This window comes from Natator depressus, chromosome 24, assembly GCF_965152275.1.
Source record: "Natator depressus isolate rNatDep1 chromosome 24, rNatDep2.hap1, whole genome shotgun sequence".
Lineage (NCBI taxonomy): Eukaryota > Metazoa > Chordata > Testudines > Cheloniidae > Natator > Natator depressus.
The window spans coordinates 4,007,025-4,032,312 of record NC_134257.1 but is presented as its reverse complement, the minus strand read 5'-3'; the positions used below and the strand labels follow the sequence as shown (position 1 = coordinate 4,032,312).

Below are 25,288 nucleotides of genomic sequence, written 5' to 3'. Positions count from 1 at the left end.
TCCCGCGGGGGTGCTGTCACCACAGCCCCTAGGGAACAGGAGCAGCAGGATTCCTCACCGTTGATCACCTCCTGGCGGTCTATCTCCCTGTGACTCAGGTAAGCCATAACGTCCCGGCCGACTGTATGCTGCCAGTTCTGAGAGTCCGGTTCCGGCTCCAGGTCCGACAGCTGGCCCAGGTCATCCTCCAGCAGGTGGGGGAGGAAGGAGTCGGTGCCGAAGCCCAGATTGGGGGACTCGATGCTCCTGGGAGGATATTGGATGGGCGGGTGGGGGGAAGGTTACTCCCTGTAGTTGTGCATGGACCCCATGCGGTGCCCCTACTGCACTCCCAACCCAGCCGACATGCAGCCAGCTTCTGCTTGCAGCTCGAACCTGGGACCTTCACCCCGAAGAGCAGAAACCGCTAATGCTTGAGCTAAAGGGCTAGAGCCCCCTAGCGCGCAGCGATAGCAGGCTCGTTAACCTCTTATGTGACCCAGCCACTGGGGACGGGGGGAGAGAGGGGTCCACAGACTCTCCTTCACCCCCAACCCCATTGTCCTAACCCGTACAGTCCTTTGGAAGTCAGACACAGGCGGGAGAACTGGCTCAAACTGGGGCGTTTCAGGGGATTCCAGGCAGCTTGGCTGTACCACGAAACCCAACTCCCCCACCCCGGCCCTGGAGCATGCAGAGCTCGGGGTCACTCACCTGCGCCCCATCTTGGGCGTGTAGGGAGGAGTGGGGTTTTCCAGGGACCTGGGGACGCAATTGAAAATTGCACTGAATCCCTGAGCAATGGTATCCCGGTGACCTTTGCTCTCCCACACTGCTGCATCACAGCTTACTGCACGCCAGCTGCCGTTGCGGATCAGTCCGAGGCTGCCAAGAGGGGCTGCCTGGGATTTGGGGCGGGGGGGAGGGGGGGGCTGCACAATTCCCTAGGCTCCCTCTGAAAATCACAGGCACAAAGAGCAAACTGGGGAGCAAACTTCTGCAGGATTGGGGCCTTCAAGTGAGAGTCATTGGGGGTGGAACCTGGCCTCTATCAACCAGGTAAAAAACTTTCCGAGGGGGATGGGGGTGGGTGGTGGTTTCCTCAGGACCAGCTGACAGTCCTGGGGGGTGCGGCACAGGGGGTTCAGCCACTTTTTAAAATGGGATCTAGACCCCTAAATCTCTCCAGCCATTTCGGAAGCTTCCCCCTCTCCATTGCTGGATAAACTCTGCGATGGAACCCCGGCTGGCTCACCTGCCCGCCCGCCCACCCACCCACCAGGCTTTCAGCCCTTCCCCGGGCGGCTGGGCTTTCTCGTTCCACCGTCATAAGACCATAAGAATGGCCATACTGGGTCAGACCAAAGCTCCATCCAGCCCAGTATCCTGTCTTCTGACAGTGGCCAATGCCAGGTGCCCCAGAGGGAGTGAACCTAACAGGTAAGGATCAAGTGATCTCTCTCGATTAAAACAGCAGCTTTCTTTTCAAACCCAAACGGCGACACTTTTGGCTGGGAGCTCATGAGATTTCAGCTCCCAAATCCCACTGGAAATCGGGCCCCTTTGAAACTGCCAATAGAAACAGATGAGAGGCACCATACGGAGGCCTTTGTCCCCCTGCCCACGGCTTGGGGCTCTGACCTCGTCGACAGGCTGGAAGCCGAAGACGACGCCGATTGGTGAAGCCGCGTGGCCTCTGCTGCAGCGTCCATGTCCACGTCACTCCGAGACCGTGGCACGTTCTCCGCCTTGCGCGATTTCTTCATCTCCTCCCGCCCTTTCAGGCTCTCCGACCGGCCCAGCTTGACCTCAGACCTGGAACTGCACAGTGGAGCGAGGTTGGCGAGACGCAAGAGCCACCTGGATTTCACGCCGGCCGGAAGAGCTGAGAACGCACACGCGTGTGGGGAAGCAAGCTAGAACCTGTCTCATTAATCTAGAGCCCCAGGCCCAGCAGGGAGCTAGAACCTGTCTCATTAATCTAGAACCCCCCCGCCCCCACAGCAGCCCTACCTGTCCGAGTCCAGCAGCTCTTCAGGGAAGCTGCCGGTGGAGAGGCGCTGCGTGCCAGGCTCCTGGGACTCGCAATGCTGGTTGTTTTCAAAGTGCTGGATGATGTTCCTCACATTGCCGGGTTTGACTGGTGGGACGGGGGAGTCGGGGACAGGAGGACAGACGGACAGACATGAGACATAGGTACTGACGGCTGATGGCTAAATCGTTAATCCACAGCCCACTGCATAGCCCCCTAGGGGCTAAATATATCCTAGCAGCAGTAAGCCCGGCCCCAGCAGTTTGACCCTCTTGGGACTGGCTAGTCTTCTAGGGTCTGGAGATGGCTGGTGTGGGGTGGGCACTTCTGGGGTTCTGGGAGGCAGGGCAGCTCCCCTGTCTCTACCATGAGCCCCCAGCTACCACCCCCTGCCTCTGCACAGACGGCGTATGAAAAACCGCCAGCTGGAGGCGCTCGGCAACAGGGTCCGAAATCAGTGCGGCCCCATGGTGCGTGGTGGCTGCAAAGCTGAAATACACCTGGGTGGCCTGGCACTAAACCAGTGACCTGATTATGGGGAGTTTTCAGGACACCCCTGGTTTGGGAGGGTCCCCCCAAAAACTCATCCGTCTCCCAATGTTCGACTGGGTTTCCCTGCCGAACCAGCCCACTCAGTGGACAGGCTGCAGAGTAAATCACATGGCAGGAGGAAGCCGAGCAGGTCATCTACACAGGAAACTTGCACCGATTTGGTCCACCTGGTGCAGATCCGTGTGTGGACGCTCTGATTTCGGTTTAGCTTCAACTCGTTCCCATCCAAATTAAGAGCATCCAGTCAGCCTCTCACACCGGGGCATCTCCTCCAGGCCAGGTTGTCGCCTGGGGATCCAGCACTGCTGGTGGCTACTCTGCAGGGGCTTACAAAGGAGAACAGATCTACAACCTAGAGCACTACAACCTAGTGGCAGGTGCGCGGCATATGAAATCAGGGCAGGAGGGAGCGTGGGGTGGGTTCCCCCGAAAGCCTGGAGGTGTCTTAGACACCCGCTTCTCTCCATATTGCTCCTGATGTTATCCATTGCAGACTCTGTTCCCCACCTCCCCGGCTTAAAAGGTTCTCCAGAGTCCAGTCCCGACTATGTGCAAATGTTAACAGCCTTGTTATCTAATAAAGAGAGAGAGAGCTTCTTCCCTGAGCCAATCTGCTGCCTCCCTCTAGGAATGCAGGTGACATTTATATGGCACTCATGTCCTACGGCATCCGGGCACTTAGCTAGACAGGTGCCTTCCATCCCAAAAGGTCCCATCCCACTATACAAACATTGGCCTGAACCTTCCCTGCAGCACGGCCCCTTTGCATGGCCGTGGCAGTGAAAAGGAGCCTTGAAGTGGAGATAAGTTAGTTACACCCACTGCTTGGGCAGCAAAGAAATGGCTTATACGGGCCACCTGGGACTGAGATTTCACGCCCTAAGATGAAACTGACCCCTACACAGTGGCCTGTTTTGAGTGGGACCTTCCGCCCAGGGAGCATTTCAGCCTACGTTTCTCTCGCAGTTTGTAACAGCTGCGGGGCAGAAGGAGAACGACCTGTCTACTGGAAACCGCAGGGAGAGTTTAAGATCTAACTGGCCCCACCGGAATTTGGCCACGGCACGGTGTGAAAAAACCTCACTCTGCAAATGCTCACGTCTCGCATGCAGTTGGGCCTCTTCTGCAGGCATAGCGCACCCTAGTGCCAGGACAGGGTCTTGAGATCGGCCCTAAGGCAGGAAGTGCGCCCCCTACTGGATCAGCCACCCCACTCCCCGCAGCACAGCGCCCCCTAACATGAGCCTGGGGCACAGGAAGCAGCACTGCCTCTGAAAGGAGAGTGCCGACTAGGTACCACTGTCCATTAAATTCCTGAATGGACAAGAGAAAAGGAGAAGAGGGCAGAAAACCAGGCAGCTTCGAAGGCACAGGAAAACAAATCACCCAGGAGCGAAGGAAACAAAGGCCTTGGCCCTTAGAGCAGAAGGATTTTAACGTATGAACGAACCAGCTCCCAGTGAAGTCAAGGGAAAGACTCCCATCACCACCCTTCTATCAGTAGATCTCAAAGAACTTTAGAAAACAGGCCAGTACATGAACACCTCATTTGCCTAATGGGGAAACTGAGGCACAAAGTAGGGTCATGACTTGCCCCAGGTCCCCCAACATGCCAGTGGCAAAGCTGGAACTAGAAACCAGGTATTTTGAGTCCCAGTACGGTGCTCTGTCCACTAAGCCTCCCCTCCCCAGCCCCACCCAAACGCCAGCGATGCCCGCCCGCCCCTGATGCCGCAGTGCAATGAGGTGGGAGACCTTTGGGGAAAGCCCCGCGTTAAAAAATTAAACAAACAAAGCCGAACACAAAAGAAAAGAAAAGGCCTTTTACCTTCCACAGGGGACAAAGGGACATGAAATGCTGAAAGGAAAAAACAATGAGATGTCAAATCAATCCTGCATTTCAAAAACGAAGGAGGTCAGAAGGGTGTGTGAGCTGCACAATGAGAACTCAAAGGAGGAAATGGAAAGCAAAGGCAGTGAAGAGACACACAAACACTTCTCCTGTGCTCCCCAAAGGGAACACACACACGGCTCTCACTGTATGGACAGTGCTGTATCTGTGCATGGTGCTCGTAACATGCATGCTCAGAACTGCACATACAACCTTTGGAAGAAGTTTTTAGGACGGTCTCAGCCCAGCTCCTTTTTCGCAGGAGCAATTTTGCACCCCCCACAAACCACATCAGCTTTCTGAACAACCCACCCCCCTGCTGCACCCCCCTTCCCATATAACTACCGGCCAAAATCGAACCATGTCTGGTGGGATTTTCAAACGCACCCAGTGCCGGGCGATTTCTGCTCCCCTTGAAAGCCCCCACTGATTCCCCGGAGTAGCTCCCTTTTGAAAAACCCCGCCCATGGGCGCTCAGCAGTTTGAAGGGGTGGGTTTTCAGTGGCAGACACACGTGGGTGAGCATGCCATTTCTGTAGGGGCTGCTTTGACGAGCGGAAACCGCACCCACAAGCACGGGCAGGTGTGTGCGAGATTTAATTAGAGAGTTGTGGGTTGTCTACCCCAGGAGCTATCCCTAACTCCACACGGTGCAGGCACGGTCAGTCTGGAACAGCTGTTACTAAATAGCTCGGTGGTGGATAAGCCCTTAGGCCTTATCCGCACTTCAAAGCTTTGCCACAAGAGCTACACTGACAAACTCTCCTAGTGCAGACACAGTTTATACAGGCGCGAGCGTGGCTTGTGCCGGAACAGCTTAGACTGGTTCTCCAAGCAAAATAAGCTACGGGGGCAAAAGCACTTGTATGCTGGCATAACCACATCTACAAAATTTAGAAGAGTAGACCGGGCCTGAGAGTAAAAAGAAGAGAGAGCTCACGTGAGAGTCCCTGCTGGGATACAGCGGAGAGGGGGAGAAGGGTTGAAGACACATGGAGAGACTCCTCAGGCATCACCTACGTCGGGATTTGACGCAAAGTCCGAGCGGAAGAAAGGTTTATACTAGTGAAGTGCAGCCTAGCTGGACAGCAGCGTAAGTGGCCCTGGTGCATGTCACGTCTAGGCCAGAGGTCGACACTCGTGCAGCCGTGCCCCTGGCTCAAGTCCCGGCATGGACAACGTCTTACACTTCCCAAAACGTTGATTCTCAGGCAGCCAGCCAGATGAGATGACTGCCTCCGGGACGGGGAACTGGCTACTCCATCGTACACAGGAGTGGCGCCCCCTACTGGTTCGGGCACTTCGCCCGAGAGTCTCAAAGAACCCAGCTCCCCAGGGCATCTCCTGTAGTACTTGTGACCCACAGCGCCCCCAGCACAACCCAATACTCACTACTCTGGGAGGAGCTTTTGGGCTTCCCAATATACTTCAGGATGGGATTGCGTTTCTTATCCTCCATCGCGTCTTTGTCCTTCTTCGTGCTGCTGCTCTGCTGAGACACACACGGTGAGAGTTGGGGAAAAGGTCTTTGCAAAGGAGGCAAGTTAACTCCCAGGGCAACACAAGCTAAAGCAGCAGCTGCATTGAATTTGCAAGGAAGGAAACTGAGGCATGGTGGGCCAGTGTTAGGGGCCAGGGCTGGGAGATGGGGTTCTAATCCCCACTGACTCGCCCCGGGGTCCTGAACAAGTCACTCTGTGCTACAGTTCTCCCCATATCTGTGCAATGGGGGTCAATTACACTGGCCCACTTTTGTCAAGGGTACAGTACTTGATACCTTTCTGCTACATGTCTACCAGGATGCTGCACCCTGCAGCAACTTCAGACTTCCCAGGAACAGCATGGACAGAACTCTGATCCGCCTGCTCTGAAAGTCCAAGCCTCTATTACTGGAGCGAATGGAGAATCTCCATTCGTTGTTAGAAGTATAGGGCCTATGACACAGTGGAACAGTTCCAATTCAAACCAGGAGGGGGCAGCAGTATGTAAACAAACCAGCCAGTTTATTACAGTACAACACAAGTTACAATTCACTTTGTTTATACCGATGGGTACACATTCCTGCGTGTCTAAATTCACCAGCAATACCTCACTCGGCCTTGTCTTCACCCTTCAGTTAGAAAGAGCAAGCAGCTGCCAGTCACATTTAGCTTGTGTGAGGCGCTTTCGTTAGTTCCCACACAAACGGAGGCAAGGCTCTGGCGTCAGCCTGACTTTGCACAAGGTCTGCTACACAAACCACCCCCCCTCCCATCCCAGAGTGAAACACCAGGCACCGGGATCAAACGGCGGGAGGGAGAGAGACAGTGGAAAGGGGATGGGATGAAGGGAGATGGAGGTGAAGAGATACTGGGAGGTTGCTCTGGGCAGCAGAGGAGGTGGCTCTTGCACCAACAGATTGTGCAAAGGGACAGAGTGGAAGGTATGGCGAGAGGAGGCCAGGAGACACAAGGGACCCGATTCTCCCCCACCCTGGAGCTCTGTGTGGTCGTGTACACCGGTGTAAAGTGCCGTCAAATCAGAAAAGGCCACGTTTTGTGACTACCTTGCCCAGGTGCAAGCGACGGGGCATCCCGCCCAAGGGCTGTGGCTGGAAGGTAATTCTGAGCTGGCTCCTCAATGAACAGGGAGCCTCTGGAGTTCACCTCCCCAGGGATGGGGACTAGGTGCTCACACACATTTCTGCAGGGGACCTGGGGCCCGGGGAGGCTGTGGAGAAAAGAACTGCACTAGGCCAGGCATGAGGAGCTGACAGCACTGGGAAGAATCCGTTCAGAAAAGGGAACGTGGCCAATGCCCCACTCACCTTCTTGGCCTTGGGGAAAAAGGGCAGCCACTTGTCCTTGTCTGGGAAGGCCTGGGACTTCTCGCTGGTACTGGCTGGCCGGGCCTCCCGCATCCGGATTCCTGTGTGGCTCATGTAGGTGCTGAGGGCAAAGGCCATGGGGGAGCTGGAAGAGAGGAAAACACAGACACGCTGCAGATCATCCAGGACACAACGCCAGCACCGGCGCGTCAGGCGACTGGCCTCGTCTGGCCACTGCAGGGATAACTGGCCGGAAAAGAGCCGGCGAGAGGCTCAAAGCCTCCGCAAGGCGTGGACAGGAGTATCCGCCCACAGCGCTCCAGAGAGGCGTGGGGAGCCCTGGAATTCCCACTGTCCAACGCTACCAAAGCACCGGGGCCTTCCCAAGGAGAGTGCCTGCAGCACTGTGAGGCTTGCGGCTAAAGCACCGGGCCCCCAGTTCTATCCCTGGCTCTTCCAGGGACTCCCTGCATGACCCTGAGCAAGTCCTTAGTCGTGCCTCAGTTTCCCCATCTATCAACTGGGGGATAGTGGCACTGCCCTACCTTTCCCCTGCCCCAACCCAGGAGGGTTTCATTAATGTTTGCAATGCACCCCAAGATCCACCCTGTGTCCAGCATCGAAGGAGCTGGGCCTGGGGACCTTTTCTCCTGGAATTGCTTTCCAGGACATTGTGCTGTGGAATGGCTTTATTAAACAGAGAGCAGGTGCCCACCCAGCTCCAAGGCCAACTCACTTATGGGGCATGGAAGGACCCCAAGCATGAAACCCTCACTGCTGGTGTGATATCAGCAATGTCTCCCTAGCTCTGCGGAGCTCCCTGGGGGCTGTTTTTCCACAGAGCGGGGACGGTGGGGTGGGTGCGATGCAGGGGAGACCTCAGTGTGGATTTGGGATGGGGAACCAGTTCTAGGGACAAATTTCTTCTTCCTGCTGCAACGCCGGGGCCAGTCCATGCCTTCTGCGATAGCAGGGGGCTGTCCTGCGGGACACTAGGACCCAGACAGACGCTACCCAGCTGCTTCCACATGGGCCACTCATCCAGCCGATGACAAGTTTGTGCCACCATTGCCTTGGCGTTGGGAGGGGAAACAGTGATCTAGCAATGAGAGGACCCCCTCCCCAACCAATGCCCTGCGTCCCCTCCCTCGGCTCTCCAGAACCCCACCCCCACAGCCACATCTGTATGGCACCATCACATCTGGATGCACACGACTGCTGGGCGCCTGGCCAACACTCACCTCCTGTCCTCTTCGTATTTCGACCTAGAGCAGGGAAAGAGGGAAGGGGTGTGAGAAACCAGGCCACCTCCGTAAACCACCATTTAATCTGCCTGATCTGAGCCCAGGAGCCCAAGGGACGATGTCTCAGACCTAGCCCTTCACGGCCACGACTCAAAGCAGCCGCACTAAAGGCGCATGGCCAGATCCTTTGGCGGTGTAAATCAGCAGAGCTCCTTTGACTGCAATGGGGATACAGCAATTTACACCTGAGAACTCCCCTACCCCACGCCCATATAGGGTCAATACTGCTCCAACCAGCACTGGCAAGAGGGGACAGGCCAGGGTGTAACAGAGCAGGCCCCCGCAGCCCCACTCCCGCTCCTTCCACCTGTCCCCGCACACCAGGAGCCCATTCCTTCCACCGCCCCACACACTCAGAGCCTGCTCCTTTCACCTGCGCCCCCACCACCACAGAGTCCTAACTGGACTTCAGTGGTAAAGCCATAGTGCCCGGAAGCGCGCAGGAGCGGCCCTGGGATCAATGCGCCAGGCGGAGCTGGGTTCCGCTCCCGCTCCCACATTTGCACCCCGCTGCCGGAGTCGCTCCCGATCTCTGCTGGTGTCAGTGGGCCCAGATCCAGGCTCCGTCTGGATCGCACACCCGACGGGGACCCGCTTGGCACTCACAGTATGTCGCCCAGCTGGGCAAGCTGCTTCTCAGCCACCTGCCGCTCCTTCTGGGGATCTCCGTCCAGATCCAGCAGGTCATTTTCTCCATACAGGCTTCCCAGCCCCATGGTGCGCTTCGTCCTGTGGACAGACAGAGGGCCACAGGTCAGCCCCATGAGCCTCTGTGGGACAGGCAATCACCCCATCAAAGAGCTGCCCAAGACGAGGGTAGGCGAGACGCATGGGCCTGGCCATGGAGCAGAGGCAGTGCGAGGGCCTTACCTGTAATCCTGGATCTGCTCCTGGATCTCGGGCATCGCCGCGCCCTGAGCCTCGGAGAAGGCGCTTCGGACGTCCTCCCCGTTCCGCAGGCGAGACTCTGGAGCCGCGGAAGGGAGACAAGAGGAAAGCGCGCTCATTACCAGCCGCGCTCGGCGGGGTGGGGGGCACAGACGGCCCGGGGCACCTGCAGCGTCAGGCGCTGACACGATGTGTTCCAGCTGAGGATCTCACCAGGCCTGCCAGTCAGGCAGCTGATTTCAGGGGTGCATGCCCCAGCAGCAACGGTGGGTGCTCAGCACCCCCACTAGCAGCCTCCAAGTTAAGGTCTCGTCTACCCTGGGACTCTCCCACCTGCATTCCTACCTGCAGGGGAGCTGCACCATTTGCAAACCCGAATGCGCCCGGGGCAGCCCCATTGTACCCCTCGATTAGCAACAGCACAGCTCACCAGGGTTCCAAGCAGGAGAAAGCCACCCTGGTGCAAAAAGCAACTCTGTTTGCATTGGGGCAGCTACACCTGGGTGATGGAGTTGGGGGCAAATCCAGGCCTGAGCCACCCAACCCTGCCTGCAAGACAGGTATGGTAAGACAGACAGGCAGCATGGCCCAGTGGAAAGGGACTTGGGAACCCTGGCTTTTCTTGCCAGCTCTGCCACTGGCCTGCTAGGTCACCTTGGGCAAGTCACTGCCTCGCTCCGTGCCTCAGTTTCCCCTTCCGCCCTCTATCTAGCTCAATTTTAAGCTCTTCAGGGCAGGGACTCTCTCTCCCTTTGGTCATGCACAGTGGGGCCCCGATCTCAGCTGGGGCCCATTAGGCACAGCCGTAATTCTAATTAATAGTAATGTCCTCAGCCCTGTTTTACAGATGCTGTAACTGAGGCTCATACAAAGGAAGCGACTTCCCCAAGAGAGCCAGGAAAAGAACCCAGGAGTCCTGACTCTAACTCAAACCACACGGCGATGTTTCCTCCCTAACGCAGTGCAATATGAAGGGGGGAGCAAGGTCTCTCTCACGCAGACAGTCCTTCCCCAGGGAGGTTCAGAGCATGTAAAGAGTTCTGCACTCTAATAAAAGGGAATCTTTGATTTAAAGCAGCCGGTGGTCCCTGATGCTGAGATCTAATGCTACTGCAGACACTGTCCTGCTTCGGCATTGCCTCAGAGGTCACACACACGCGCACTTACCGATTTCAGCTAGTAACTGCTCAGACACCTTTATTCTCAGAGGCTAGGAGGGAAAAAACAATGCAATTAGGTCTCCAGTAATTATTATTATTATAGGTGTGCCAGGTCGGAGGACAGGCACGGAGGGAGTGCTAATAAAGCCTGCATGCGCTTTGCTCAGCCGCTTCTGTATTTAAAAGACCAGAGCTCAGAATTTCACACCAACTGAAACAACCCGATTAAAGCGTCACCTCTTGGCACTCAACTAACGAGTCCCTATAAAGCAGTATATTTGCTACCACCATGCCTATTAAGCAACAAGGGGAAAAAATCACTTCTCTCGGAAAAGGCAACAGCTAAAGCCACCCATCCCAATTAAAGCAGGCTGCCGGGCCTTGTCTGTATTGGCTTTTCCTCCCGCTGCGTAACTACACCGGTGGCAAACATCGGCGCAGACACTGTTTACAACAATGCAACACAGTTTGCACCAGCGTAATGCAAAGCACATCTTCTCTGGAGTTTGCCTCAGTGCAGCTATGCTGGTGGCAAAAAACCCAGGGGGCACAAGGCCTTGGTTAAAAGTTCTCCACACTGGGAGGCTGAATACATTGAAAGTTAGATGGCGAAGCCACACTTTAACGGTCTTCTCCTGTGGGAGGAAAGCCCCGTGCTCGCTGGCAATGCAGCCACGTTCCCACACTCACCGCGGTCTTCTCCAAGAAGATGTTCCAGATCTCCTTCCCCAACGCCCGGGAATCCTTGGAGTTCATTTGCTGGCAAACTTCTGCGCACAAATAGAAGAGCTGGAAGGATGGGGGAGAGAAAAGAAAAAGAACCAGAGATGAAGAAGGAAGGAGAAACTCTTAATAAAGCAGCAGCGAATCCCTCCAGGAAACAGGACAGACTGTAGGAGACCTCTACAAGGGCAGATTGGGGGGAGGAATCGGAGTCCTGGGACGGCATTTCCACCTCTCACGCCTGCGTAAGTCCATTGACTTCAATGGTACACACCAGCACGACAGCAGGGGTCGGACCCAGCACTGCCTTAGCCCCACCAGTGTATGTATCCGTCGGGCCTTCAGGGCTCCTGGGCAGGACTAAGCGCAAGTAGCTACAGTCAGGACTTCATGGGCTGTCAGCAAACAACACGGACCCCAGAAAATGGAGCGGGCGTGGTAAGAAATGCACCGCCCTACGCTGGAGTGCTGCCCTCTTGGATCCAGGGAAGAGGGAAAGGATAGGACCTGGTCCGAAGCTGGTGGCCATCAGTGCGTGATTTCAGTGGGCTTTGGATGAGGGTTACACAGAGGGTGGGAAATGCCCTAAATCCCCCCTCACTCCACTATATCCGCACTCCCGAGATCAAGTCAGTAGCCACCCCCAGTGCTGCAGGATGCTTCTGCTCCTGCGGCGAAGCCAGGGTCTCCGCACCCCCACCCCACAGACAGGCAGTTGCAGTAGCTGATGAGGGCGTGTTTCGCTCTTACCAGGGGGCTTGGATCTGCCTGGGAGAAGATGTAGCGCAGGAAGACGCCCAGGTGAGCCGGTCGGGATTTGAGCTTCCCCAGGTCCTGGAAGAGGGTGTCGCACTGCGGGGGGAGGGCAGGGAAAAAGCCATTCAAGCTGGGAAGAGCAAAGGACAAGGAACAGGCTCCCCCTTCAGCTAAGGCCTTGGTGAAACTGGCGTTTGCCTCCTTCCAGCCACTGGGGTCGCTGCAGCAGCTACACCCCAGGGCAGGCAGGGGAGCGGCTATTAGCCAGCACAGCCAATCCAGCTCCGGAGTCAGACTCCACCCTTGCAGCTCTGCCTGTTTGCACAGTGCAGCTACCCGGCACTGGGGCAAACCCTCAGGCTAGGCAAGGCCTAAGATAGCCAGACCCGGCCAGCAGAACAAGGGTTCCCTGTACGCTGCCTTCTACCCACCGGCCCTTGTCATCAGCTCCACAAGACGTGCGCAAAGTGAATACGACACAGCATGGAGTGGGGCAAAGGTTTGGTGGGCGCAGAGGCTGGGAAGCCCATAGCAAACAATGCGCTTGGCCCCGAGCACATGCCAATATCATCTTTGCACCATCCCAGCTCCGGAGTGGATGTCTGTAACCGCGCTGCCCTACCCACGGCTTCTGGCAGCTGGAGCATGCTCCTGCTGGTAAAGCCAGGAGGTAAGATCTGGGGACACACTCGACTGCACTCCCACTGAGAGCTCCCACTCCCAGCCCCCCCGCTCTGACCACTAGACCCCACTCCCCTCCTAGAGCTGCGGACAGAATCCAGGAGTCCCAACTCCTACTCCCCGGCACAGCTGCCGCGGTTGCTGCTGACACCAACAGGGTAAATACAAAGATGGAGGGATGCCTTGGGAGCTGTTACCTCGTTGTTGAAATACCCCGGATCGTAATCTTCCTCCGGCCCGATGATGAGAGGCCTCGGCGTCCGCTCCAAACCCTGAGGAGACAGGGCCAGGCTGGGACACGGCCACCCCAACAGCAGCCACAGCTAACAGCCCTGGTTCAGACTTCAGTAACTCTAGGCTCCCCCTTCAATGGGGCCCCCTTCGCTCTCAGCTACTATGTGGCTGGCACCTCACGACACGAGCAGTCAGGACCTCAGTTTGTCTCTCATCCCACAGACATGGCCAGCCGTAGCACTCTGGGGTCAGCACTGACCCCAAGGGGAGAGCGCCCCCACGGAGCCCCGCACCCCACTCCCTGCAGCACACTGTGTCATGGGCTCAGCACTGACCCTAGGGGGAGAGCATCCCCCATTAAGTTACTCACCCCGCTCTCTGCTGCAGTTTTGGGTGCTGATCAGACCCACCCCGATGAGATCACAGCCCAAGGCAGAACTGGCTACAGCCTGTCGCTGTCAATCGGACTCAACTCCACAGAGCTGGACAAGGGAGCGGGCCCAGGCCCAGCCACTCCGCCCGCGACAGCTCCCCCCAGCCTCACCTGCTCCGCGACGGGCAGAAAGGGCGTGTCCGAGCCTTGGCGGCGATGGTGCTGGAACATCTTGGAGGTGATGACCGGGGAGGTGCGCGGGCTGTCGAGGCCGGGGTCGGAGAGAACGGAGTTCCGGTTCAGAGAGATCTGCTCAGGACAGCAATCATCTTACGACATTAGCAACCGAGAAGGGGACAGCCGGGGAAACCCCCAGGGACAAAAGCAGTGCCAGGCCAGCTCAGGCTGAGAGTACCAGGCTGTGTTGACTCACATGCCTCCCAGGTCCAAGGGACCAGTGGCCACATCAAAGACCAAGGCCAACATCTAAACTGATCCAACAGCGTGCCCAAATGCGAGGGAGGGTTGAACCAAATTAACAACAAAATTAACAATTTCTAAACCAGTGTAATTAGATCGATGTGCACACCTGACACCCGCTCCCAGGCTCAACTTCCGGCCTTCCCCCACGCTGCCCCCTGACGCCTCCACTCTTCTCAGTAGTAACCTGCAGACACCTCCCTCCCCTGCGTCTGGCTGGTCTTATTGACACTGCAAATTCCTGGGGCCAGGTTGGGTACTCTTACCCATGCTCTGGGAAGCACCATGTCAATCTGTGGCTCTATATAAAGTCCCATACCAAAAAAGACTAAGGGGGGAAATTTCCTACGTAGGACAAGATTCTTAAAGGCGTTTCGACACTTATGGAGATTTTCAAAAGCGTCTAAGCCTGCAACACCCACTGAGAGTCCCTCTAGGCACCTAAATAGCTTTAAAACTCTGGCCCTGGGACATTCTGGACAGTGGTACCCTCTGTATTGAGGGAGGAGAAGGCTGAGAGGATGGATCAATAACTGAACGGGAAGAGACTTCACAGGGATGTTGCAATGATCCTAAACCCTGACCCTTAGAAACCCCAAGACATTTAGAGTGATGGCTGTACTTACAAGATATCCAACATGCTAAGGTACGAAACCTTCACTCTGCCTGCAGGGACCCCCCTTGCAATAACACCAAGATCCTGATTTGGGGTCTGGGATTCCCAGAGTTGATTAGACTGATTTTAAATGATGTCTGATTTTTCCAACCCCCTGCACTTAGCAAGTGCCGGAGGTTTGGGGGACAGAAGCTACTTTTCCAACAAAGCACAGAGGTCGACTCTCTGCTCTACATGCAAAATGGACCTGGCCCTTAGCCCGGGAACAGTGAGCAGCACCTCCCTGATGCCCTTCTGTGCAGCCCTCACCTCGCTCACCGAAGGAAACCGCTCGGTGCCTGAATCCAAACCGCTGTCGCCGTCCTGAGAGTCCAGAGAGAGGCGGCCTGGGAACGGAGGAGACACGCAGATGGAGGCCAAATTAAACCCCACAAGAGGATCAATGGCAAAGGAGACACCGAGCGATGGGAGAGGGGGCAGAGCAGCCCTCAGTCTAGACCTGTGGACCACCTCCCCACATTCCCTTTGCCATCTCCTCTCCTCTGATGACAGGAGGGGTAGATCTGTGGGCTGGCTGAGACCCCGCAAGAGAATCAGACGGAGAATGCTTAAGGCAGGTTCATACAACCCCATTTTTGGCCTCTGATAAGGGAAGAGAAGCTCTGGTCTTTACTGGGGGTTACAGCTCGTTAGAATCCCAGACAAGGGGCAGAGGCAAAGGAAAGCAGAAAGCCACATGCAAATGCGACTAGTCCTACAGGCTTTGAGACCAGAGCTCTGCTGGGCACAAGATGGGAAAGCAACGCTGGGCAGCAAAGGAGGAGAAAGAGGGGGAGCCACACGGGATGTGTAGAGTGTGAAAAGGCAAAGAGCAGCAGACTAGAGCGAGGCAGGAGATGGTTTTTCTATCCCACAAAAATTTGCAATTAAAAAAATTAATTTCCCATTCCAAATCGGGCCCAAAAGTTGAAATCTCTAACATTTCCGCAAATAACAAAATAAAATAAAATTCAGCTCGGGTCAGTCGACACCTTTTCTTCCAATGATTCTGAAACGTCTCATTTCGATTTCAACCTTTTAAAAAAATGATTTTACGACAAATTAACTGAAATTTCAAAACAAAAACGTCGTTTTGAAGTGGAAAATGGAACCTTTCGTTTTGAATCCCATCCCCCACCCCTCAAAACCAGGAAATTGGCTGAAACCAACCCTTTCCCACAAACTGTTACGGTTTCAACAAATTTACATTTTCCGGTGAAAACACGTTTTGTGGAAACCTTCTCGCCCGGCTCTCCAATGGACACTAGCGGAGGGATAACCCTGGGGTGGAGGAGAACAGGGATACGTGCAGCGTTTATCTACACCAAGCCAGGTGGCCGTCACAGGGATGCTGGCTGCAAACACTCGTGTCTCTTTACAACATATCCCATACAGCAATGCGGCTGGGCAGAACTAAAGTGGCCCTGCACCGGTGCATTCTGGGAGTCCGGGAGTCCCTATCCTATAGCACGCAGCAGTGTGACTGTTGGGAACAAAGACTTCTGGGTAATTTCCCAATGCGAGGAACTCCTGAATGGGGACAGTTACAATACTCGTAGCTTCCCATCGGCGCCGGAGAGACGCTATCACAGCCGAGCCGAAGCCCTCATTGCACCCAGTGCAAGCAAAGCTTCTCAAATGCCTGGGATGGCTACAGCGTCCGGAGACAAGGAGCTGCAAGCTGAAGTCGCCCAGACCAATCATCTGTTGCGAGGGCGGACGGATGGTAGCAGCGGGTATGCACAGCTGCATGTCAGCAACAGCACGACTCACCTTCTGTCCCCTGGAGACTGGCTGAGCCGGAGTTGCAGCACGGCCGCCCCAAATCCTACAAGTGAAGGATATAGAGGGGTCAGTGTTGTTAGCCCTGCTTTACAGGTGGGGAAACTGAGGCACGGAAAGGGACAAGAGCCTGGTCTACAAAGGGGGCAGACCAGCTGCCTTCAATTTCAAGAGGGGCTCTCAGCACCTCCGGGGCTATGAAGCTGTCACACAGAGTCTGTGGCAGAGCTGGGAAGGGTACCCCAGAATAGGTCACGCAGGGGGGTGCGGGGGTGTTCAACCAGTTCATGCACACACAGCGCCGCACTTCCTCACTAGCCCTGCTGAACTGGTTTCAAGCCTTCACCTAACCCATTTCACCCTCAATGCCCTCTAGGTACCTACCCCCACAGTTCACGGCTCAGCCCCCAGAGGCAGTGCATTCTGGGAGATTTCACACTGCAGGAGGGCACGCCTCAGCTTGTCCATCTCCACAACAGGACTAAACCCAGTTCAGGCTTTCCCTGGCACCAACTTCTGAGGAGGGTGGAGTGTCAGGGAGGAGAGGGGGGGAGTCACATGACATTTAGAACCAGGAAGTAAGGATTCCTCTTGCATACCACCGAGCCGCTTGTTTCCTGTCGGATCTTGAGCTGCAACTGGCTGACCCTTCTGCGCGCCCCCTCGATCTGTTCCTCCAGCGTGGTGGCGGGGTTCCGGCTGTACACCTCGCAGAACCGCTGAGCGGGGAGACAAGAAGGGGGATGAGGTTACAGCCAGCCACACTGAGGGGAACCGGCACGGGGTGCAGAGCACGGAGTGAGGGCTACAGAACAAAATAAGGCGGGAGAGGGATGGATGGCTCTGATCAATACCCTGGTGTAGCTTCGGTGTGACCGCACCTGCTGCTACAGGGCATCAGCTGGTGGCCAGGGGGATGAGGAAGGAAATACACCTCTCGTCCCCCAAAGACTGTACAATCGGCCTCACACTTTACTGTGGGGCGGGGAAGGTTCCTCTTCCTTGGAAACATCAGTCATGCCATGGGCGGAGGCAGGAGCCTGGATTACATGGAACGGAGGTCTGAGCCGCACGGCAGGAAGGAGACCCATGAGATTAGCTGGAACAATTGTCTTCTCTGCTACAGGCAAGATATCAGAGGAGACGGCCCACTGGTCTGATCCGACGTGAAGGATTGGACTGGAAGGAGCAATAGTCCGCTCCAGGATAAGCAAAGAGGCCTAGCAGCACACTAGACAGGGCAAAGGTCTGCTCCAGTGTGGCTCACCATAGGAAGGAGACAGCCAATGCCCCGTACCTGTAACTCTGCCTCCTCCTGTCTCAGCATGTTGCGGAGGATCTGCGTCGCATGCTTTTGAACTTCTGGGTCCTGCGATTTGGAACAGACGTGGGCAGAGTGAGGGGACGGACAGAGCTTTGCTTTCATCTCCCCATCTTTCTCCCCCCGCCCCCTCGAGTGGAGCAGCGCTGGAGAGACGCAGCAGACTGAGGACCCCGCTTTCCCATCCCCCCAGGAGATCCAGGACAAACCACCCGTGGGAGCGCCATGCCGCGCCGTCCGGTTACCTGCAACGGTTTGGGTCCTGTGATGCGCTGTGGTGGAGGCAGCGGTGGCGGGGAAGGGGGCGGGGGGCACAGGGGTGCAATCCCAGGCGCCCCCGATATGCTCACGTCTTGCTGAGGACTGGAGAGCACCACTGAGGGAGGAGGAGACCCCAGGAGGGTCAGCGCAACGTAGGCACCGGCTGGAGAAGAAAAGGAGCACGGGTGGAGAGAGAGACCCACTTTATAACTAGCCAGTGGATGAGGATTTAAAATGGGGGGATCACGGCATCTAGAAGAGACCTGATCATTGCCTCCCCCCACCACAACCCCAAATCCACAACGCAGGAGTCTGAAACAGATGGAGCTGCAACCCAAGCTGATCTTAAGGGTACGTCTGCACTGAAAATGCAACAGGTGCACTGCTGTACACTCACGACAGTGACGAGAGGGGTTCTCCCCTCGGCGTAGGTAATCCCCCTCTCCGAGAGGCAGTAGCAAGGTGGCTGGAAGAATTCTTCCATCAACCTAGTGCTGTCCACACCAGGGGTTAGGCTGACGGAGCTACGTCTCTCGGGGGTGGATTTTTCACACCTCTGCGAGACACAGGTGTTCAGTGTAGACCAACCCTTATATTAAAACGGTGGGTGATTTTCCCTCCTACCCTCAGCATTAGGGTTAATTCAGGTCACAGACGCTAGCCCACTGCACCCTATACAGGGCAGGAGGACAGTACACCACCAGCCTTAGGAACATTCGTAAAGCGTACCCAGGAGACAGCCAAGGCACATACTAATCCCTAGTTTTTATCTTGTGCTTTTCATCCATACACCTCAAAGAGCTGTACAAAGGAGGTCAGTATCATTATCGCCATTTCACACACGGGGAAACTGAGGCACAGAGCCCAAGGCTGCCCAGGTGTACAGGCCCCCATCAGCAAGGTGGTGTGAAGACTCAGGGTCCTGGTTTGAGTCCTCACCAAGCCCAGAGAATACCAGGGTCTAAAACACCTTCCACCTCCTCCAGCTTGCTAGGAATCTCCTCCCACTCTCCCAGGCAAGGAGCCAGCTCCAGTGGCCCATGCATCCATCACCTCCCAGGTGGAGTACTGTTATCTGTATCTGAAGACAATGGCCAGGCTCCAGCTGGTGCAGAATGCAGCTGCCCACCTTCCCCCTGGCTTAGGCCACCGTGAACACATCTCAGTCTGCTCCCGATGTCAGTTTAAGGCTTCGGTCCTAATCATCAAAAGCAACTGGTCAAGCCCCAGCGACGTTCGAAGACTGAACTTCAATCTGTGACCCATGGCGACAACGATGCAGATCACAAAACGCAAGACAATGGGCACGAGACCAAGGGTCAAAGCATTCCCGGGGGAGGAGACTTTGCTATGAAATGGACGTCCAGAGGAGATGGAGCAAATCCAGAGTCAGACCGCCTTTAGGGGACGCCGAAAAACCTTCCTCTTCACCATAGCGAGGATGACACCACCATGCCCCCCCGCCCCGTACCTACAAACCCTGAAACAAACCAGCCAACACAACCAAAACCCCACCCTAGGCAAAGCGTTTACCTCTCCACAGGAGAAGAGCCAGACACCCCGTGAAGTCCACTGGAGACTTCACTACTGGCTATTTGCCCAGCTGCTATGGTGACGGGCAGCCGTATAAAACCCTGATGCAGACAGATGGATAAATAGAGAGCATTGTAACGCAGGGTGGGGATGACCAAATCGGCAAGGGAAGGGTTAAGCTGTTCTTGGAAGTCCCTTCAGGAAAGGGATGGGAAGTGACGTTCTCCAAAACAGCTCCTCCTGCAACAACCATAATGGGAAGCCGCAAAGATCTGGCTGCGCCCACCGCTCTATTGACTGCTCCAGCTTGCAAATGACTCCCCTTCCCAACACCGTGGGTCAGCGAGGCTCGCCAATCAGCACATTTTACATCAAGCACTTTTTAAACATGGGATTATTGGCGTTTTCGACCCGGGAGACCAGACGCCCCAGTTTGTGCATGGAGCAGGCACAGCGGTGACAGCAAGCTTCCCCACACCAGAGCACCTCAGCCCCATCCTGGAGAATCCCCTGCCTCTCTGGGGGAGAAGAGAGCTCAGTGTGCCTGGCTCATTTGGTCTCTGCCCTCTCCGCTCTGCTCTTAGCCTCAGGGCCCCCTAACCCTTTCCACAATACGCCATCCCAAAACTCTCCGCCACTAGAGACCGGGGCTGGCCTATAACCAGCGACCTAGCGGGAAAAGGCCCCATTCACCCCTTCTACCTACTCACATTTGATGAGCTTCACCACTTCGAGATGGGAGCTGTTTGTCACCATTGTGCCGTTCACCTGCAAGAGGAGACAGACAGCCTCAGACCCGCAGCCCCAGCGCTGGCCCACAGAGCGAAGCACTAGGGAACACCCCCGGGAAGCCTCGGCTTGGGGTTTGCTGCTCACCTTGACGATCCGGTCACCCTCTTGCACCCCGGCCTTCATGGCCGCTCCTCCTGTAATGCAACAGGCAGAGGAAGGGAGTTACAGTAAATAACAATGTGCAGCCCCAGCAACATGAAAACATCCACAGCGCTCGCGCCACAAGGCGCCAGGGGATTCAACACATTCATTGCAACAGCATAAATAGACGTTAGGGTCCAAAATCTAGGTTTTCCCTCCTCCTATGGGGAGCTCTATTTTATTCTATTCCATATAGGTTCTTATATCGACCTCATCACTAATATCCAAGTGTCTTCCAGTAGTGCATTAAGCAACGTGACTACCATCTGCCATGAGTTTGTTCTGCTTTAGGGCTTCTGTCTAGGCAAGGGGATCTGTCCACACAAATCCAATTGCAGGATTGGGGCCTAAGCACTGGTAAAAGTAGCTTTATTATTTAAGCTCTTCCCCTACCAATTCCCCCTTCTTTAATGCAACTGTTAAAAGTTTAAATACACTGAAAAATTCTCTGTTGCTAAAGCGAAGAGGAAATGTTTCCATGAGGTTCAATTCCAAACGGCGAGACTAGCAAATAAAAAAAAGGCAAAGAAGGAAAGTAAATTAAAGATTCTTTCAGCTTTAATGATCTCTCATTAAAGGCAACGCAAGTCAGAATGGAGGGGCATGTCTCCCCGCAGCACTGCACCCAGGATGGTCTTTTACCCCAGCACAAAGCGGGCGTGACTGCCCGGGACAGGGCACTAGAGAACCCGACTCACTTTGCACTAGTGTAAGTGACTGCACAAGTAACAGGGCAGTGGGGAATCAGGCACACTGGCTGTCCTTTATTAAAATATTTGGGACTTGTCATAGGATTCATGCAAATGGAATCTATGCCCACCCAAAGTCCTGTTGAAGTCACTGGGGTCGATGCAGGGGGTCTCTCCATGCAGATCCCATTGCAGGATAAGGGGTTTGATTTTTATCTGTGTCCCTTTAAATCTGTAGGACTTTTCCTCCTTTATCTATCTGAATTTTTCCTGGTCTGAGTGTTAGTCTTTTTTGGGGGGGGAGGGGGGGGTGGGGGGGCAGCAGCATCAGTTTGTAATAAGAGCAGCTCGCTGTCTATTGAAATCGTTGCTTCTAGCCCTACCTCCCCTCAAAACCATCAAACAGCAAAAAGCTAAAGCACCTCCGCGCCACAAAGCCCAGAGTGAAAGTTGCTGAATGTGTGTTTGCTGAGGGCTAGAAGGGGAATTCCCTGCGCCCATAGTCAGCAACCAGCTGCGATTATGTAACAACCGGGTAGAGCACGGTGGTTAACCTGGCGCTGCCCGGAGAGCAGAGACGGCACAACATGGGAACTTGGCTGTTGCTCTCGGGAGACGCTTTTGGGTTAATTCCCACCTCTGGGTGCCCAAGCTGGTCAGAATCAAGACTCCCATCTAGGCACATACATACCCCAATCCCCCTACCACCATCCCAACCATGCCCTCACACAGCTTAACTCCTCTTCATCCTCCAGAACTGCTCTCTCTCTTGATCCAACAGGCTTTGCAAAGAAGGATCCCCCTTTTCCCTGGGGCCAGAGAGGAGCTGGGGGCCAAGTGAACTAGGGGAGTCCCATTCATACACAAATATCCGCGGGCCCCCAAGATGGGGGCACAGGGTAGCTGCTCACCTGGCCGGACAGACTGCACCAGGACGATCCGGTCCCCGCTGACAGTGAAGCCAAAGCCATGCTGATCCTGCTGGATGATGACACAGCGTTGGACCAAACCTTCAGCGGGGCGGGGGGAAAAAACAAATGAGGCATGAGAGGCCAGAGTTTAAAACCAGGCTCTAGGCTAGTTGTGGCGCCAATTTCCAGACGGCCCATGGCTACTGTTCGTTCCCCGAGGCCAGGGGAAGACTAAGGCCCAGAAAACAGAATGCAAACAAACAAAACCCCACTCCCCTGAAATTAATTATTTGTTAACAAAATCCCATGACTTTTAATGTCAAACTCATAATTTGGGCGGGGCTTGAGAACAGATTTTTGAACACGATGCTGGAGATCACAAGCAGAGATATTCCTACCACACAGAGAGCCCAGGAGAGGGGAGTAGGATGGGTAATAAAGCAAAGCACTATGCACCAGGACTCCTGGGTTCTAGATTTCAGTGGCTCCATTCCCTTTTAAGGCTGCAGTGTCCCCGGGGATATTTGTTCAAATCCCATACCCTGGTACCAGATGCCTTTCAGTCCCTAGATACCATGCTGGCTGCTGCTATATACGACACCTGGATAGATAGCCTAGACAGGACCTAATGGATCTTTTCTATCTCTAGCTTCTATGGTTCCTTTCCACCACCCTGAAAGCCAGAGATGCAATTATGCTCATTGTCGCTGTTAGGAATGCAGATGTTGTTAGTGATCATCAAGTGATGCAGCTTCTGTTGTTCATTGCAGTGCATGTAATGCTGACATCGTTCTTGAGTGTCTGAGGTCCGGTTCAGAAAAATGAACAGGGCCTGAGTCTCCTTTCCATCGTGTTTTCACCTGTGCCATACAAAAGACTCCGGATTCTCCACTCACATTACACCAGTGACCGTGTTAGACACTCGCTTTGCACAGGTATAAGTGACAACATGAGGTCGGGCAGGGGAAACATCAGGCCCGATTTTGCACAAATGTAACTAATGACACAAAGGTGTGGGGAGGGAGTAAGAAATTGGACCCAGTTTTGCACAAGTGACAGAGACGCCACAAAGTCAGGGGCACGTGTGTGTGCGCGTGGGCGTGTGTGCAAATCAAATCAGTTCCTATCATCTGTACTCACAGTGGTCTTTGGGCAGAAGAAGGAAGTAACTTACAAACATGCAGTCTCGAAGTGGGAAACACACCAACGTGAGGCATGTGAATAAACTCACTTTCTGCGGTTCTGCGGGCTCCATCCCACGCCCATGGGGTTCAATATGGAAGCAGGACTGGACCTATTTACCTAATCTCATAGAGCAGATAAATACTGTTGCAACTGAGCCCACAAACAGGAATTTCTGTCTGCCATATTCATCCTCCCCCCACGGCCACAGCCGTGAGACTGTCTGGGCCCCTATTCTCATTCTCACTTTTACAGTGCTCTGGCAGCGTAAAGGAAACTTAAAGTGGGTGTAACTCATCTGCACTCGCTTTGAGGTCCTTTATACTGCCAGCATGGTGTACAGGGACCTTAGGGTAACAGACTCAGACAACAGGTCTCCCACGAACAGAATGGTCAGTTCATCTGGCTACACTTTCTTTTGGTTCCTGTATTAAACAATCCGCTGTTCCCAAATTCTACCCCCTTTACCACACTCCTTTTTGTTCCCTTCAATTAATCCAGCCTTTTGAGGCCTCACTCATCAATGGTAGATTATTATATCCCCTCCCCCAAACTGCCATAGGATCCAAACGCCTCCCGAGCTTTTAGCCGCCAAATACCCCATTAGAGAGAAACGCATCAGAGCCATTTTATAGATCAGGGAAACTGAGGCCGCTTGAGTGACTCGCCTGGAGTCGCACAGAAGGAGAATGCCGATTGAAAAGTCCCACATCCCAGCCCAGTGCCTTAGCCACCAAGTGATCCTTCCTCTAGGCCAGCGGCTCTCAACCTTTCCAGACGACTGTCCCCCTTTTCAAGAGTCTGATTTGTCCTGAATACCTCCAAGTTTCACCTCACTTTAAAATGACTTGCTTAAAAAACCAGACACCAGCTCACTAGTGACACCAGCTCACTTAAAAAACCAGACACCAGCTCACTAGTACTGACAAATTGCGGACTTTCTCATTTTTACCATCTAATTATAAGATAAATCAATTGGAATATAAATATTGTGCTTACATTTCAGCGCATAGCACATAGAGCAGTCTAAACAAGTCATTGTCTGTATGAAATTTTAGTTGGCACTGACTTCGCTAGGGCTTTTTATGTAGCCTGTTGTAAAACTAGGCAAATATCTAGATGAGTTGATGTACCCCTGGAAGACCTCTGCGTACCCCCAGGGGTATGTGTACCGCTGATTGAGAACCACTGCTCTAGGCAGACAGCCATTCCCTTTCCAAGATCAGCACCTGGCGTTGGCGCCAGACAGCCTTGCATCACCTCGTGCTTTTGCGTTGGCCGATTCTTGCACTCGGTGCATGCTCTGCAGTTATACCCCAAGCACTGTGGCCAGGGGGCTAATCGAGGATCACGGCCTGCAAGCTTTGCTCCAGCACTGCAGAAGCATTTCAGGGCAAGGGCCTGGCCCCATGTCACCGCTGCTCTCGTACGCATGGCTCTGTTCTAAGGATTTTCCTCTCCCCTTTTAGGGTACAGGGACCAACCTGATGCAGCAGAAGTGAGGGCTAGACTGCAACTCACAGTGCAGGAGGGGGACTGCCCCTCCAGTGGGAACTGGGGTGGCACATGCCAAAGCAGGGAGGGCGCTGCAACACGCTTTCCATGTCCACACCTAGCCACAAGGCCACTCTTCTGTTTTCACTGGTTGGGCAACTGGAATCGTAAACAGAACCATCGTCATCATCCCCACTAGCTCTAACCTCGCACTTTCTATCCACAGATCTCAAAGTGCTTCACAAGGGAGGGGAGTGTCATTATCCCCATTTTACAGATTGGGAAACGGAGGCACAGGGAGGGCAGCAACTTGGCAGGCAATCAGTGGCAGAGATATTAATAGATTCCTGGGGTCCCAACTCTCATTTCCCAATTCTACCCTAGACGAAAGGTGTAAGTAGCCCCATATGAAGGCCTAGATGGGAGGAATAATTATCACAGGCCTGGAAAAGATCATTTTATCCCCCATGTCTCCCCCCCATCGCGGTAAAGGGCAGGTGAGCCATTCAAACCCACAAAGACCAGAACAGCTGATGGCTCATGAGGACACCCCTACCCCCCAATGTTATTCCCAGCCTGCCCTGCCCCAATTCCAAAGCTTACTCAGGATCCAATGTCTCTTTCTAGAAAATGATGCCCTCTGGCTCAATCAGCCATTACGGGTCCAG

General features: G+C 54.6%; 1 protein-coding gene across 6 annotated transcripts in view; it reads right to left on the bottom strand.

Moving 5' to 3' along the window:
- ARHGEF11 (Rho guanine nucleotide exchange factor 11) overlaps positions 1–25,288 on the bottom strand; it is an 87,224-nt gene that overhangs the window by 14,349 nt on the left and 47,587 nt on the right. For 2 of the 6 annotated variants that reach the window (XM_074938927.1, XM_074938933.1), the window contains 23 exons: positions 21,945–22,043; positions 20,288–20,337; positions 20,122–20,179; positions 17,863–18,041; positions 17,594–17,665; positions 16,896–17,015; positions 16,288–16,342; positions 14,785–14,861; positions 13,551–13,688; positions 12,970–13,044; positions 12,086–12,187; positions 11,303–11,401; positions 10,620–10,662; positions 9,435–9,531; positions 9,171–9,293; positions 8,502–8,525; positions 7,261–7,405; positions 5,847–5,946; positions 4,392–4,421; positions 1,993–2,119; positions 1,621–1,800; positions 694–741; positions 59–246 (listed from right to left, as the gene is read on the bottom strand). In XM_074938927.1, coding sequence (XP_074795028.1) covers positions 59–246; positions 694–741; positions 1,621–1,800; positions 1,993–2,119; positions 4,392–4,421; positions 5,847–5,946; positions 7,261–7,405; positions 8,502–8,525; positions 9,171–9,293; positions 9,435–9,531; positions 10,620–10,662; positions 11,303–11,401; positions 12,086–12,187; positions 12,970–13,044; positions 13,551–13,688; positions 14,785–14,861; positions 16,288–16,342; positions 16,896–17,015; positions 17,594–17,665; positions 17,863–18,041; positions 20,122–20,179; positions 20,288–20,337; positions 21,945–22,043 — 2,229 coding nt within the window. The remainder of the gene's footprint in view (positions 1–58; positions 247–693; positions 742–1,620; positions 1,801–1,992; positions 2,120–4,391; positions 4,422–5,846; positions 5,947–7,260; positions 7,406–8,501; positions 8,526–9,170; positions 9,294–9,434; positions 9,532–10,619; positions 10,663–11,302; positions 11,402–12,085; positions 12,188–12,969; positions 13,045–13,550; positions 13,689–14,784; positions 14,862–16,287; positions 16,343–16,895; positions 17,016–17,593; positions 17,666–17,862; positions 18,042–20,121; positions 20,180–20,287; positions 20,338–21,944; positions 22,044–25,288) is intronic. The other 4 variants (XM_074938930.1, XM_074938928.1, XM_074938931.1 and 1 more) reach the window with 4 other exon arrangements.